At 33.6% G+C, this 18690-nt stretch overlaps 1 protein-coding gene across 1 annotated transcript; it reads right to left on the bottom strand.

Moving 5' to 3' along the window:
* Positions 1–850: 850 nt before the first annotated feature.
* On the bottom strand, positions 851–8244 carry HELRODRAFT_188678 (hypothetical protein). Its single transcript, XM_009021534.1, has 18 exons — positions 8111–8244; positions 7696–7819; positions 7421–7544; positions 7193–7283; positions 6770–6961; positions 6377–6456; positions 6096–6228; positions 5605–5693; positions 5498–5501; positions 4920–5165; positions 4492–4590; positions 3862–4068; positions 3443–3589; positions 2980–3060; positions 2744–2837; positions 2450–2588; positions 2203–2282; positions 851–1173 (listed from the first exon to the last, which is right to left on the bottom strand). The coding sequence occupies exons 1-18, from the start codon at positions 8186–8188 to the stop codon at positions 1109–1111; spliced, it is 2073 nt and encodes a 690-aa protein (XP_009019782.1). The 5' UTR covers positions 8189–8244; the 3' UTR covers positions 851–1108.
* Positions 8245–18690: the final 10446 nt, after the last annotated feature.

Here is an 18690-nt window from a genome sequence, read left to right as displayed (position 1 = left end):
AATTCTTTCTTTGTTACCTTACTTTTGTACATAATTTGTGTTGGTTGGTTGTTGGTTTGTGTACATAATTTGTACAAAAACCAACTTAGCTTTATAAATCTCCATTCATTTCTCTCTCTCTCTTTCTTTCTCTCTTTTTCTGTCTCTCTCTCTTTCTTTTAATTACCTTTGTTTGTCTTCTTGTATTCTTATTTATCTTTGTCTCTTCCTTTTTATTCTTCAGTCTATTTTTTACGTCTCTCCCTCTCTCTCTCTTTCATTTCTATCTCTATTTTAGTCTTTCATTTTTTCATGTCTTTCACTTTTTTTTCCAATGAACCACTTGTAAAAAAAACATGATTTATTGTTAACGAAAGACTAGAAAACACGCTAACAGCATTAATGTAAGTATACAAAACATAATAACATCAACCACAACATTATAACATGAGAGACTAAATTACATCAAATAAACGTTGGCAGTAACAAGAATGACAACAAAAACAACATCAACAACAATATCAACAATAAAATCAGCATCAACAACATCTCAAACAACAACAACAGATAAATCAAGACAGTAAAAACCCAGGCGATCAGAGAACAAATTTTGTTCTAGCTACGTTCAATTTTATATTTCTAACAGCAAATAATTTAATTTTTTTAAATACATGTCAAAACTCTAAAAATTTTCACCCAGACACACAAACATACAGACACACACACAAACCCAGGCACACACATTCTTTACAAACAAAACAATAAAAAACTGGGTTACTGCAAAAACATCTGGAACATTCATTACGTAAGAACAAAAGAACCATCAAAACAAACAAACGAACGAACGGATTAAGAGACAAACAAACGAACGAACGATTGATGTTTTATTTAAAAACATGCACTATACCGTTGAAAGAATGCTTGTAGAAGATTTCGCCAAATTGATATGTGATGTTATTACGTAATCACGTGATGTTATAACAATATCACGTCAAGTTAAAATTTGTGGTGTCGCAATAATACGAACATGATAACAATAACGACATTGACAACGACGATGATGAAAACGTAAGCAAAGATAAAAAAAAACATTAAAAACAAAAAACAAAGAAAAAAAAGATCCCAGAGGTTAATCACGTGATGCTTCTAATAGCCTTTCTATAGAAGGGACCACCTGTATGACGGAAGCCACACCTGGAAACAATAATAATAGTAATAATAATAATAATCAATATCATCATCACCAACCTTCATCATCATCATCGGTGTCTCAATCAATCGTCATTAACATGAGCATCATCACCAAAGAAATCAAAACCATCATCTCCATAGATAATAAATATATATATATATATATATATGTGTGGAAAGAAAGAGGATAGATAGATGGATGGATGGATGGATGGATGGATGGATAGATAGATAGATAGATAGATAGATAGATAGATAGATAGATAGATAGATAGATAGATAGATAGATAGATAGATAGATAGATAGATAGATAAATACCCGCAGAAAAAAAATACAGAAATAAAAAAATATGAAACGCCAAATTAACTAAAATTTGAAAAAAAATTTAAAAAGATTTTTTGCGAAAAAAGGAAAGAAAATGGAGAAGTTGGAGTTAAAAGCAGGTGCACTCAATACTAATTAACTTTGCCAATGGAATTATAACAATGTACACAATTATGTAGACACACACACACAAGTACACATATATACACACACGCATGCACCCACACACAGACACACACACACACACACACACACACACACACACACACACACACACACACACACACACACACACACACACACACACACGTATACATATCAACACACGCATGATCACACGTGCACACACACACAAGCATACATACACATCATCCATCCATATATTTACATTTACATAGGCAACCACAAACATTCTTACATACAGAACACACACAAACAAACAAACAAAAACAAACAAAAACACACAAACAAACGTATACACACACACACAAACAGTAAGTAATTAGTCAAAAAAATTCCTCACTGTAGTTCAACAAACTTAAAGCTGACAGATAAGATCATTGGATGCCGTGAGTTTAAAAAACATCTCGTACGGTGTAGGTAGGGAAACGATAATGATAACAAAACTTCAAAACGGCATCATAAAAATACAAAAAAAAACACCGGCAACAAATTCACAACAAAACATCAACAACAACTGAACCGACCCAACAACTGCATAATTATCTGCATGGTCTCATGAAATACTGAACAGAATTCCTCTTGCTCTCCTAATCTCTGCAACAATCTGTCAGTGGATGAATGGATGGATGGATGAATGAATGAATGAATGAATGAATGAATGAACGAATGAATGAATGGATGACTGAGACTGAATGATGGATAGCTTAATTATGACAGCACAAATCGCATTAACAAAAATACATCAACCAAAACATAAACAAAAAAAGATACTTTTCTTTCTCCTCATCAAAAGCTTCTCTACTTTTCTGCGCTTGCAGTTGAACCTGGTGATGTTGTTCCGTCGTCTTAACGTTCATCTCGACCAGCTTGTTGACCACGTCAATTACTACTCGAGAGTTACTTGACTTATCTACAAGTATCAAACATTCCAGAGGATTACTGTAGTAGTAATGTTTGCAGTAATGCTATACCAGTACAAGTAGCATCAACTAATCAACTAAATAACTAACTAACTAACTAATCACTCAACCAACCAACCAACCGACCAGCCAACCAACCACTAACCTAACCCAAGAACATCTTTAATATTGTTCATGACGTTGTAGTTTTCGTTAAGCCTTCTGTAGAGATGGCTCATGCGTGTGTACATGCCTGACACCTGTCGAGTAGCAAGGTACGAAGCACAAATTTAACGATTCCAACAATTCTTAACGATATATCTTAAACTTATATCAATCAATCGATCAATCAATCAGTTAACTAATCGATCATTCAATTAACTAATCTACCAATTAACCGACCTGAGGAACTTCAAAGAGAATTTGAAACTGTCTAACGATGCCAACCAGCTCATCCTTGCTTGCTGCTGATGCGTCCAAGACCTGACAACAACAAATGTCAATCAAGTCAAACTATTTAAATTGACAGCCATTCTAAGGATAACCAATGAGAATTAATAATTTCAAACCGACCATCAAAAGACAGCCAATCAAAAGCCAGCCAATCAAAATTTAATTTAATTATTGGCAAACAACCAATAATTAAAATCACCAAATTAGAACCAGACAATCGAAAACCAGCCAATTCAAAACCATCCATTAACAAAACCAGCCAATCAAAATCTTTCATTAAAAACCAGCCAATAATTAAAATCACCCAATTAGAACCAGACACTGGAAAACCGGTCAATTCAAAGCCAAGCCAGCCAATCGAAATCACCCACTCAGAAAATTGACCAATCAGAAACGACCGGCAACGACAGACCCTGTTGTGACAGCCATCAGCAACAAGCTCATCGACCATGTTAACCAATTCCAATGTGCCACAAACTCGGTCGTCATCGTCGTCACCACTGATTGGTCGCCATGGAAACATCTTTTCAGATAAATTTTTTATAGACCCCTGGAGATTCTGAAATCAATAAATCAATCAAAATAAAATAATGCCATATAAATATATAAAGATGAATATATAAAGTTGAGTAGATTGTGGGTATCATCATCATCATCATCGTCACATCATCATTATCTTCATCGGAATCATCATAATTATAACTTTTATGGTAGTAATTAACTTTCTTTATGATTATTCACCCGATAAATGTTTCTTCTTCTTCATCATCATCATCGCAATCATTCACCACACTATTGTAACCACAATCATCGTCATCTTCATCAACTCACTTTCAGATGTTTGATCTGGTTAACCCAATGTTCTAGCGTTAATAGAAGGCAGTGTCTATCAGTGCAGACAGCATAGTTATTGTTATTAGTGCTATTATTATTGTTGTTGTTGTTTTTGTTGTTGTTGTTGATGTTACATGCGCAGTTTTTGTTGCGTGGTCTGGGCAGGTTGTATCTCGAAGTCATCTGGTGCACGTCTCTAACAAACTTTACGAAAAGTTTGGGTTAATTTGGTTATTTGTGGAATTAATTTTTGACTTGTCGATTGACTGATTAATTGATCAACTAATTGATTGATTGATTGATCGATTGATTGATTGACGAGTTTTTTATTTCAAACCTATTATAAAATCGACAACCTAATTAACTATGCAATCAACTAGATAAACTATATATATTCATCAACCAACCAACCATCAAATCTGACAACTAACTAACCAACAAACTAATAAATCAACTCGACGAACTATCTATTCGTCAATCAACCAACCAACCAACCAACCAACCAACCAACCAACAAACATACCAACCGACAAACCAACCAGCCAGCCAGCCACCCAACCAACCAGCCAACCAACCAACCAACCGACCAACCAACCAACCAACCAACCAACCAACCAACCGACCAACCGAATCTAGCTGATTGAATGTTGATGAATTTTTATTCAACTTCAAGATAGCCGGTTCTATATCAAGCAGGTCGCACACACCAAGCAGAGAACACGTCAACTAAAAATAACAACAACAACAATAATAATAAAAATAACAAAAACAGCAACAATAATAATAATAACAATAATAACCTCCAGTATAATTAATGAATAATATTTGAGAATCGACGAATGGTTTGAAATTAACTTTACTCAGATTCAATGAAAGACATAGAGGTTAAAGGTTATATAAGTTGAAGTTATAGAGATGAAAAAAGAAACAAATCAAATAAAGAGAAAAAAGACCAGGGGGGGAGGGTAAAAAGGAGAGAGAGATAGAGAGATAAAGACAGAGACAGAGAGAGAAAAAGAGGAAAATAAGACGGGTAGAGGAAAATGAATGTGAACCTCGAGAAATTTGTGACACAACGAGGCAGGTTGCCTCTTCAAGTCGGTCAACCTCGTACTCAGCAGATGATGAGGATGATGCAGTTGGGGAGGTGATAATGACGATAGCGATGATGAAGATGACGACGGTATTCTTTGTTGATACTGCTGCTGCTGATACCTCGATGATACCAAGGATAGCGTCGACGATGACGAGCAAATGGGCTTGTTCTCCGCACTGGCAACATTGGTGACAGTGATACGATACTGATGATAGAAGTGATGACGACATTGATGACGTCAATTACTTATATAATGATACATGATTACTGACATGATGACGACGACGTCAATTAGTAACACGATGATGTCGTCATTAGGCGACCACAACAAAGTACAACAACAAAAACAACAACTACTACTAAAACAAAAACAAACTACAACAACTCAACAACAAAAACAACATCTACTACTACTACAACAAGAAACCACAACAACTCAACAACTAAAACGACAACTACTACAACAACAACAACAACAAAGTACTTTGATAACTTTCTTCTCACATCTTTCTCCATCAATTTATTCTTCAGAATCACCTCCCTGATGACGATGGAGTAATAATAATAATAATAATAATAATAAAATAATAATAATAAAAACAACAGTAATAATAATAAAACAATCATGATAATGAGAGTAAAACTTTGTGTGTAGGTCTGTCTTTAGAGATTCAATTTCATTTTTGAGGTCCTTATTTCTCTTCAAATACTCCTGTATCTTTCTTTCATAAGACTGTTTGCAATAAAATTATGAAATTATCATTACAAATATCCTCACCGTCATCATCATCATCATTATCATCACCATCATCATCATTACCACCACCATCATCATCGTCATCACCACCCCTCCCATCATCATCATCACCATCACCACCATCAAACCATCATTATCATCACCATCCCCCCCATCAAACCATCATCCTCATCATTATCATCACCACAACCACCATCATCATCATTATCATCACCATCATCATCATTACCACCACCATCATCATCGTCATCACCACCCTCATCACCCCATCATTATCATCAGCACCACCATCATCATCATCACCATCAGCACCACCACCATCAAACCATCATCCTTATCATTATCATCACCACCACCACCATCATTACCATGACTAACCCTAATAAGCTCTCTAACGTTTGTGGTATGCTCGTTAATGGATACGTGATATATATCAAATGTATCCTTCTTGATAATATCCCTCTTCAGCTGCCTCATCTGACGCTCGTAGTCATCTATAACTGTCAGCAATCTATCATGAAAAATTTATTAACTTCTGCTGGCAGCCTAGCATTTATTATATAATAATGATGATAATAATAATAATAGTAATAATAATGATAATGGTAATGGTAATAATAGTAAAATAATAATGATAATTAAAAATAAAAAAGACTTACTCGTCATCGAATCTAATCTTTCCAGGTCTACCTTTAAATTTTTCATACAACTCTTTGGCTTTTGCTTCTTTTTTGACATCCTTAAATTTATTCATTCATTTGTTCATTCACCATTCATAACTTTTTTCAACAACCATCCATTCGTTTATTTGTTCATCCATTTATTCATTTACTCACTTATTCATTCATTCATTAAATCGTTCATAAATCTAAATTATAATTTAATTACGAATACCTATGCTGAATATTAGCAGTGAAGAATGAAACTGTACATCGTAGCCATCACCATCACAATCACCATCATAATCACCACCATCATAATCACCACCATCATAATCATCACCACAAAATCATCATCATCGTCCTCAATCACATCATCATCGTCGTCATCACCTCTTTTTCAAATAAGGTGATCCTATCTTTGAGAGCTTTAATCTCATTCTCGTATGCCTCACACTTGTGAGCCAATTCCTGCTTTAATTTCTTCAGCTTTTCATATTTTGATTTGTACATGTCAGTAGCTGAAGTAGGCGTCGCCGCTGCTGTTGTGGTTGCAGCTGCTACTGTAGCCGCTGAAGTTGCTGTCTGAATTATTTTTGAAAATCACTTTCATTTTAATACGAAATACCAAAAAAAATTATTTGTAAAACCATTATGAAAATTATCATATGGTAAAATATATATATATATGTACACATATTTATGTGTACACACACACACACACATACAAACACATACACACAAACAAAACCACACACAAACACATATATAGATTAAAAATTGCACATTAAACCAAATTAATAAAATAAAGTTAACGTTAGCATTGGTGGGGTTTAAAGTTAGCATCAGTTCATTGACTTTAGCATCGCTCTCTTTACTTTTTATAGTTTGACGTCTTAACTCTTCTCTGGGAGTGGAAAAAAAAGTGTAACAATAATTATTTTTCAAAATAATAAATATGAAAATTATATATTATTATTATTACAATAAATATAATTTTAATATTTATAAAGTAGAAACATAATAAAAATAGATGACACTCACCTAAGTTTATTATTAGTTGTGATCATATCTTGAACGAGGTCCTGTCGTCTGTTACTATCCTTCATGAGAACTTGGATAGCTTTCCTAACGTTTTGTAATGTCTCTAGTGTAATCAGTATGTGATCTAAAAGTTTTGGTTGGTTAGGGTTTAAAAAGGTGGGTTATTAAAGTTGTGTGTGTGTGAGAGAGAGAGAGAGAGAGAGAAAGAGAGATACAGAAATAAAGAAAAAGAGGAGAGAGTAGGTGAATTATTATAGTTGTGTGTGTGTAAGCACCTTTGTACTTGTTAGTTTCATCATGTTCATGTGCATGGTTATTCTGCTGGTACAGAAAAGATATAGGGATCAACCCATGCTCCCTCAATGAAATGTTTAGTTTCACCCACTCAGTTGTCTCTTCCTGATTTAGCACCCCGTAATAGAAAAATTGAGAAATACATTATATGAATATACAATATAGAATATATAAAATGAAAAAAATAAATCAAATAAATTCAACTATTTATTAAATAATTAAACTATTAAAATTAATAATATAATAATTCTTAATCATATTATTTAAAGTGATGTTTTTATTATTTTCATTTTTAAATGACAAATTTAAAGAAATTATCAAATTTATCAAATAAGAAGTTTATTTAAAAAAATTTTAAATAATTAATTAATTAATTAATTAATATGAATTTTTAACATGTAACAGCGCATTTCGATTCCCTCCGCAAAAATCACTTTCCTTGCTGTCAAACATGGCAATCTTCGCAGCAAACATTCCAATTTATGTAAATTAATTTTTTTTTAATTTGCGAACGGCAAAAATGGAATATTTAATGAAAAAATTATTTCTAATTTTATTTCAAGTTTGAACTGGTAAACAAAAAGAAATTAAATAACCTAGCGCAAAACAATTGGCAGGTTATCTCAAACCTTTAAAGCATTGATAGCTGATAAAGATTTCCAATCTAATTTAATGGTTTTAAAATTTGAACAACTGTTCATAATTCTAATAAAAATTAAGATTTTCAATTCTTTTAAACAAGAACGGCAAATGTTTCACTCAAATTCTTAAAAAAGTGAAACAATTTGTTCGATAGTCAGACCCTTGCTTCGAGATATAGCAATTTAACTTCATTTTCATTTAATATTTCTTACCATGCGCTCTCTACATTACAAGTTTTATATAATTGTGCATAATTGTAATTTTATAATTCTAGAATTTTTTACAAGATAATTGTGGATTATTTAAAAATTGGTTCCATTTGTTATTTTAAAGAAAGTTAGTATGATTCAAGCAAGCAGATGTGGATAATTTTAACACAAACATGTTCAATTTTATTAAAAAAAAAACGAACAAATTAATCAAATCTAACTTATAAAAAAAAACAGATGGACCAAAAACGTTTTATATCAGTAAAATTGTATGCTGCAGAGATGTCGGTATCGCCTATCGAAAACTTCGTGCTGAGGAATTAAACGCTGCCAAACCGGTCGTTAACAAGCAACATGGTTTATGACAGTGCCACTTTTGTAAGAAAGGAAAGTTTTCTTCATCACACGAGGTCTGGAATCATTTTGGACATGGTTGTCCAGGCAAAGCAGTTGTAAAAATTGAACTTGATAACGGTGTCAGCGGCTTCATACCAATCAGATTGATTAGTGATCAATACGTCTCAGACCCTAGCGATCGAGTTAAAGTGAACACCATGATAAATTGTAGAATTTCAAAAATCGTTGTGCAAAGGTTCCAGTTGGAACTTACCAGCAGATCGTCTGATTTAACAGACCTGGCTAAGTTAGGCTCACAAATGGAGATTACCTATGTTGCAGTTGCGTTTGATGTATGAGAACACCAAACCAAGAAAAGCAGTAAGCGGGAGAAGAAAAGAATAGTATTCGTTTGGATAGGCTGGACACGTGTTTCGTCCCTACCGGGGACTCATCAGCAGCCGGAATACCTATCAGAATAGTAATCGCAGTTTCTTATAAAGCCCGCACAAATCACCTCTTTAATTCGTGGTGTTTTATTAATTAATCTTTTAGTCGCTATGATTTTCATTCCGACACCTTACTATTTGTTTTACGACCAAGTAGCAGAAAAGGATGACCAAAAAAATCGACGAAAAAAGAAAAAACGCGATTAAAGCTAAAACTAACTACGTTAACAGAATTATTTCTCACCCCTCCTATTGCAACGTTGATTACCATAACTACGAAAAGCTAATGGAAAACTTTGAACGAGGAGATGTTATAATCAGGCCAGGCAGCAAAGGCAACGATCACCTAACAGTTACTTGGAAGGTCTCAAACGGAGTTTTCCGGCACATTGATGTAAAAGAGGAAGGAAAAGCCAATGTGGTAAGTCTCTGAAAACGACTTTGGATCGAATCGGAATGTTTCGATAAGCTCAACGAGATCATCACCAGACACGTGACACCAATGGCAGGCTTCGTACGAGATGTCATTAGTTATAACAAATCAACCACACGTGACACGAACAGTTTTATGAGTTAAGTTAACCAAATGTTAAACAAAACAAAACAACGACTCTTTCTTCATTCAAATTTGACGCAAAAAAATAATATATTAAAAAATTAAAAGTACGTAAAGAAAGATTATTATCTATAATAGTGTAGATAAGCATTTGTTTGTTCAAATATTCACAAACATGCACACACAAAGAGACACAGGCACAAACATACATACACTCGTATCACAATCACGCACATTGTTAATAAAAACCAAACAATTGACCTATCCATTAATGCTAACATTCAAAAGTCAGAGAACAACGGAAGTGCGTTAATATGGGTCAGGTTTCTCAAATTTTATTCATTTATTATTCATTCTTTTATCACTAATTCCTTATGTCATTTACCCATCTATCATGATATCTATCCAAATATCCATTTATTATCTATCCATTTAAAATCATCTATCCAATTATCCACAAATCCAATTATTATCTATCCACTTAACCGTCATTTATCCATCCATTAATTCGTTAGTTTATTCATTTTTAATTCTTTCTTCTTCTCGATCATTCGTTCGCTCATTTATTTATTTAAACGTAATGACGATGACAATGGCGTCAGCGGTTTTGCAGTCATCGTGTTATTAAAAGAGAAACTTTAATAGCGGAAATAAAGTTAATAATATCAATAATTATAAGCGTTATTATTGTTGTAGTTATTATTATTATTATTACATTTATTATCATTTTATCAACAATAAAAACAAGAAAAATGAAACAATATTAATTTTATTTTCAAAAATATTATAACACACCCACACCTTATAGCCGCATGAAAGTGGGAAAAAATTAATTATATAAAAAAGTTTTTAAACTAAAATACTTTATTTTTTGGCTCTTATCCATATAAAATCAAGCACACACACACAAATACACACGCACACAAACACACACAGGCATGCACAGATCATAAACAAACATATAATACAAACACCCACACACAAACACGCACATATGTATACATTCACGCATATGAAACAAATAACTACACACACAAACAAACAAACACACTTATATTCGCACAATACCCGCACAAACGCATACAGACACACACACACACATACGCAGGCACGCACATACACTGCAACTAATCAAATACTTAATTCAAAGGTAGTTTGAACGAAAATTCATCAATAGTGCATGTTGGTAAGCTTCATCGTATCGTATATTAGGTTACGAGACTCACCGACATAAAGATATAATGTTACACTATATTACTACTATTATTAGTTATTCTCTCTCTCTCTTTTTCTTTCTTTCTCTCTTTCTTTCTCTCTTTTTTCTCTCACTCTCTCTTCTCTCTCTCTCTCTCTCTCTCTCTCTCTCTCTCTCTCTCTTTGTCTCCTTTTTCTTCCTACAACTCTTGAAAGCAGGTGGAAAAACACACATGATGGTTTATTTTTTATCATAATGTAAGAATATTCGAATTTTATAACCGGCGCTATATAAATAAACAAATATACATATGTGTACGAAAGAGTTTGTGTGTTTCTTTGTGTATGTTTGTATGTGCGCGTGTGCGCGCGTGTGTGCGTGTGTGCGTGTAGCGCAAATAATAAATAACGGCCAACCAATTAACTTCTCAATGGCAAATTTCAATGAAGCCTTCATCCATTCAGCCATTCAGAGGTTAGCTTTGTTTAAATTTTAAATTTCAATGTAAATATCAAAGCTACACAATAACAACACATACACACACACGCATAAACACACAAACACATGCACACATAACATGTACACACACGTTTAAATAACACTTCATCAGTTGCATATATAACATTACACATTTGAATATAACACACAATATATAACATTACGTTAGGTTATATAACGGATTTCAATGAACAGCTTATTGAGTTAAACACACTCGCAGGCACACACATACACACACACAACACACATACATAAACGCACGACACACAAAAAACATAAAAACACACACACACAGAGAACATACACCCTCACACGCACAACCAGAATTACCTATCCATCGACAGGACAAGCTTTTACAATGTTCAAATAATGTAATACGATTAAATAATTAATACACATGCTTACACACACGCACACACATGTTTTTTTATCAATTTTTTGTAATAATAAAAAAAACATAATTGATTTTTTTTCGAAATGTGATAACTTGTTGTATGTTTGTGGTATCTAACAGTTTTATCTACATACGACGCTCAGGTTTCATAGTATATTTGATTTTTATATTGGTTGATTGATTGAATACAAAGTTGGATTGATTGTCAAAAAATTGAATTATTCAATCCTTAGACCAATTCAATCCCAAAACAACAAATAGCCAACGAACCAGCTGTCTGGGCAGTCAACCAACAAAATCGTCCAACTAAACAACTGACAAACTAACCAACCAACCAACCAACTGACCAACCAGCCAACAAATCAATCAATCAACCAACCAACCAACCGACCAAAATATCACTTCGGGCGTTATATATATTTATTCATGAGCATACCTACATACATCAATTAACATAAATACTTATTTGCATATTAATGATCTATTATTGACCTAGTTGTTGATAGTTAAAGCTAACAATACAGGTGGTATATATATTATATATATATATATATAAATTTATGTAAGTATGTAAGTAAGTATGTATGTATGTATGTATGTAAGTATGTATGTATGTATGTATGTATGTTTTATCAGAAGCAGTAGAAGTAGTAGTAGGAATAATTGTGATGGTTTGAAGAAAATTCAACGTGAATTATTTTATATTAGAAGAATATTTTTGAACAAAATCAATTATTCTCATTCTACGTTATGTTAGTTAGATGGATTGAGCTCCTTGAATTCATTTTAGACAGGTATATAATTAATTTTTAACAATTTTATTTTAAGTTAATATTTGATAAATATTTTATGTTTTTATTTATAAAATATTGTATAAGCAGTAGCAGTAGTAGTAGTAGTAGTAGTAGTAGTAGTAGTAGTAGTAGTAGTAGTAGCAGCAGTAGTAGTAGTAATAGTTTTCCTTGGTGGTAGTAGTATTAATAGTTTTAGTAGTGGTAGTAGTAGTAATGGTAGTAGTAGAAATAATAATTTTAATAATAATAATAAAAATATTATTATTTTTAATGACTACTATCATAATTTCATTCGATATTACATAGTTAGCTAGTTATCGAGGTACCAACTCATCATAATTTAATCGTCACCTTGGAAACTTTTTTGTCATCATCATCAACAACAACAACAACATCACCATCATTAACGCTATCGTCGTCATCAACACTATCATCATCATCATCATCATCATCAACAACAACACTATCATCAACAACAACACTATCATCATCATCAACAACAACACTATAATCATCATCATTATCATCAACATTTTCATCATCATTATCATCTCTTTCAATATCAACACATCGACGCCAACAACAACAAAATCATTATCATATCATTACCGACTATATCATCACGTGATTTGATGACGACTCTTACAATGGCGACTACTGATTCATTATCATTGCCGGAAACGACAACATTATCATCCTTATTAGCATCGCTATCATCACCGGCCACATCATCATCATCATCACCGATAACAACATCATCATCAGTAGCAGTAGCAGCAGCTACAATAGCGTCATCATCATTATCATCAATAACACGCCGACCACTATCATCACTTCTTCACCATGGTGGTGATGATGACGACGACGACGCCGATGACGGTGATGATGACCATTTTCTGGTACGCAGGCATTTGAAACGTATGTCATTGAACCTCCGGAATAAATATCGCACTAGTTATAATAACAACAACAACATTAACAACAACAACATCAACAACAGCCGCCTCAACAACAACAACAACAACAACACTCCCAACAACAACACCCATAACATTAATAGTAATAACTGTGATAACCGTACGGGCAGTATTGAACGAGTCAGAGAAAGACTTAAAAAGCTTCGGCATTTTGATCTAGAGAGCGATTTTACAAGCAAAACTAAAAATAACATCATCAACAACAACATCAACAACAACAACATCATCAACAATAAGATCAACATCAACAACATCAGCCACACTAATGACATTAATACCACTAACACCAATACCAGCAGTGAAGATGTCTCAGAAGAAAACCACAGCATATCAACAATTGACAATGACATTAATAACCGCCATAGCGAACGCCATGCGAATAACATTATTAATGTGACATCAAGTGTTGACATTAACATCGTAGACAGCAGCGTTATAAACGGTAATGACGTTAACGAAGATAACAACAACATCAGTAACAGTGACAAACTTCACGCTGTAACAACAACAACAACCCAACAAATCAGTAAATTATCATTTTACATTCAGACCAGTTCAGATATGTTTGATAACAGAGTTGATAACGACAAACAACCGTTTAAATCATTCAACAATAACAACGACAACAATATTAACAACAACAACAACAATAGCAATAATGAAAATAACATTAACAACAATCATTGTTCCCCTCTACCACTTAATTCCAGCCGCCAGTTTGATTCAGCGCTAGAGTCGTCGCTTCTACTACCTCAAACACGGCAAAATGTTGAACAACAACAACAGCATCAACAGCAACATCAACAGCAACATCAACAGCAACAACAACAGAAAAATTTTTCATCGATTGTTAAGAAGCCAATATATTTTCCACCCATTAGAAATAAAATTTTGAATTTATCAACAACACTAATAACAACATCAACAACACTAACTACAACGTCAACATCAACAACAACATCAACAACAACAGCAACATCAACAACAACACCATTAAGCTCATCATCTAACAGTGTTTTTAATGTTATCCAAGCCCTCAACAAAATTTCTGAATCACAAAATTGTCAACCACAAAGACTAAAGACAATACAGAACACAAAAATTTCACAATTACAACAACGATTTCAACAGCGACATCAACAACAACATTATCATCAACAACAACAACTACTACCACCGCCAACAACAACATCAACAACAGCCAATAGTGACATTAACAAAATTGAAATATTTGATTTAGTTAATCGGACAGAAAATGTTGACAATGCAAATCACAATTCAATTGCTGACGATGAAGCCATCATCAACAACAACAACATCATCAACAACAACAACAATTGCAATAACAATGATAAAAATAATGATACATTGACGAACGGTGACAACAACAACGACACATCAACAAATGCAACCAACAACATCAACAACGACGACGCCGATATCGATTCGTTTCGATTCACTTCGCCATCCCCATTCTCATGCTACAGCGACAACTCAGCAACAACATCATCGACTGCAACGGCAGCAGCATCAGCAGCAACGGCAGCAGCAACAACGTCAACTACAAACCTGCGCAACAAAAACATAAGTTACGACGAGGCTCTCAACATTCCACAAACAGACGACGACAAAGAACTTCATCAAATTTCAACTTCCAAAAAATCCATCGTCTCAATTGGTTTGAATGTCGGCGGCCCTGTTAGAAAACTTTCAACAACAAAACTGCGCTCTGTGAGTAGTGGCGGTGCAAGTTGCATCAGTAGCGACACCAACTACTCAAACGCCTCGATAGCCAATGAAAATCACGAGTGTAATGATGGTGTCGACGACGATGACGACATCATCGTCGAGAGCACTGACAAGAACAATAAAAATTCAACGTTCTCCAAGATGAATAAAAATAACATCAAATCGGGAAGCAGGAGTGTATCACGTGACAGCAAGATGCAGCAACACCCGACGGAGGCTGAATTCTTAAACAATAAAAAAACTACAAATTACGTCATCAAATTTCCAAAATCAACATCGGTCGTATCCGGCTCCAGACCTAATTCTGGAAACCATGGAAACCGTCTTAACAACAACAGCAATTTTTCTAGCCAATCATATTGCGGATCGGTGTACAACGGTGATAACGATAACGACGACGATGATGACGACAGCCACACAAACGTCGACGATGACGTCAACTCGTCCAGCTTCAGAAGAACTCAGTCGTGTCGCGTGTCGAGGAGCAGTCGTGTGGCAGGGAGGAAGTCGTTCGGTGTGCCCGCCACACTCCAACAGATTCAGGAATGTGCTGCCAACATTGTTGAAAAGTTGGACTACTTGAGTCCCAAAGTAAGTGACTCTGCTGCGTTCAATCGTTTCCAGTTCATTTTAAGAACTATGCAGACAAACTTTAAATTGATTGATGCTAACAATTCGGTAAGATTCATATAATATTTTATAAAATATGGTCTCTTTCCAACATATAAATAAATAAAATAATACAATTTTTTTAGATATTTATCTATACCAGGGATGGGCAAACTTTTTGCTGTGAGGGCCGCACTGAGAACTATTTTACCTTTGAAGCCGCATATGTACATATTTTTGACTCAGGGGATAATTTTTTTAAGATTTGTGGCTCCTTTTTTTGGTCATAATGTCTGGCTGGCGACCTTTTCTTGACCGCCTAAAATAGCTTCGCGACCCTTAGTTTGCCCACCCCCCTGATCTATACAATGGCTACATCCAACCATACATATATGCCTACCTACCTACCGACCTAACTCAGACTAGTCTGCATAAACTTGATTAAAATGCAATTAAACGAACACTCAGACGTTTATATCCAGTACGTTGGCTTATTGACCTTCTAAAATTGGCATTCATACACTTCATACACACACACACACACACACACACACACACACACACACATACACACACACACACACACACATATATATATATATATATATATATATATATATATATATATATATACAAACACATACACACACATACACACACACAAACATACGTACTTACACACACACACATACACATATACATATGTACGTACATACATACGCACACATATAAATAATGCAAACACACGAACAAGCACATACAAAACAAACTTCGTATACAAATACATAATACATGTCTTCATAATAATGATTGTAAGCCTATAAATTAATGTATGTATGGACGAATGAATGAATGAATGAGTGAGTGAATGAATGAATGAATGAGTGAATGAATGAATGAATAAATGAACGAACGAACAAACGAATGAATATATGTCTATATGTATATTTTTTTATGTATATATAACAATGTCTTAACGGTATGAATACGTTAAAAACTGCATTTATGGTTTATGAAAGTTATCATAAATTAGTACAACGAAATTATTGTATTATTGAAAACAATAATTCATAATATTACTTTTCTTCTTTTTTCTTCTTCTTCTTATTATTATTATTATTGTTGTTATTATTATTATTATTATCATCATTTTAAATTGAAATATTTGATTAATATATATGCCTAGAGTGCCGTTACGATGGTTTCTGTTTAACTTTTGTTAGTTAGCTAACAAAAGTTAAACTGGTATCTGTTTAACTTTTGTTTTGTTACTACTACTACTACTACTACTACTACCACTACCACTACCACTACCACTACCACTACCACTACCACTACCACTACCACTACTACTACTACTACTACTACTACTACTACTTCTACTACTACTACTACTACTACAACTACTACTACTACTACTACTACTAGTATTAGTAATACTAGCAGCAGTATTAGTTGTAGTAGTAGTTGTTGTAAAAATAATAATAATAATAATAATAATAGTCATAGTAATAATAATAATAATAACCCAAGCATTAAGCTATTATTTCCATTATTAACTTTTCAATTTCAACAACAATAATCGCATTTGAAGTCTGGCGTCGATTGTTGTTGTGCGGTGTTGTTACTGTTGTTGTTATTGTTGTTGTTGTTACTGTTACTGTTGTTGTTTTTGTTGTTGTTGATGTTTTTGATACTGTTACTGTTGTTGTATGTTTGGCATGGCAGTTTTTTTTATTGTGTTATGTTCAGCTGCTATGTGAGGTATGCGACAGTTTTTGAAATGAATGATGATGTAGTGAATGAATGAATGGATGTCTGAATGAATGAATAAAGGAATTAAAGAATGGATGAATTAATATTAATTCATCCCAGGTTGAATTAATACATTCCTAGTATTTTCACTACTTTGCATTAATGAATGAATGGATGGATGAATGAATAAATGAACGAACGAACGAATGAATAAATGAATGAATGAGTGAATGAGTGAGTGAATTGAATGAATGAATGAATGGTAATAGTCTAAATTAAACGCGTCACAAATTATAGTATAGGTATTTAAATACAAGAATGCATTTCGGAGGGTAAAATTTATTACCTGCCAGAGTCAGTTTATACAATATTTTTCGTCGTAATACGTGACTTTTCACATAATGTTATGTCTCTTTCTTAATTTCTGTTCTTCTCTCTCTCTCTCTCTCTCTCTCTCTCCCTCTCTGTCTTTCTCTCTCTCTATTTCTTTCTCTCTCTTTTGTCTTTTTTTCTGTCTTTCTTTCTCTTTTTACTTCTTACTTCAACGTTCTCTTTTTCTTATCCTCTCTCTCCTTCCCTCTCTCTTTTTCTTACTCTCTCTCTCTCTCTCTCTCTCTCTCTCTCTCCTCTCTCTCTGTCTCTTGAAATTTCAATGACAAGATAAGAAGGTGATAAACTTAAAAACTGATACTGCAAAACATAAATTAAATACAAACAGTTTTATTTTTTTACATAACTTCTCAGAAATAATAAATTTCAAGGACTAAAAAGATTAAGAGAAACACATTTATTAACACTTAAATAAGCGCGACC

This window comes from Helobdella robusta, assembly GCF_000326865.2.
Source record: "Helobdella robusta unplaced genomic scaffold HELROscaffold_3, whole genome shotgun sequence".
NCBI lineage: Eukaryota > Metazoa > Annelida > Clitellata > Rhynchobdellida > Glossiphoniidae > Helobdella > Helobdella robusta.
The sequence above is the reverse complement of the archived record's forward strand: the minus strand, read 5'-3'. Positions and strand labels throughout refer to the sequence as shown.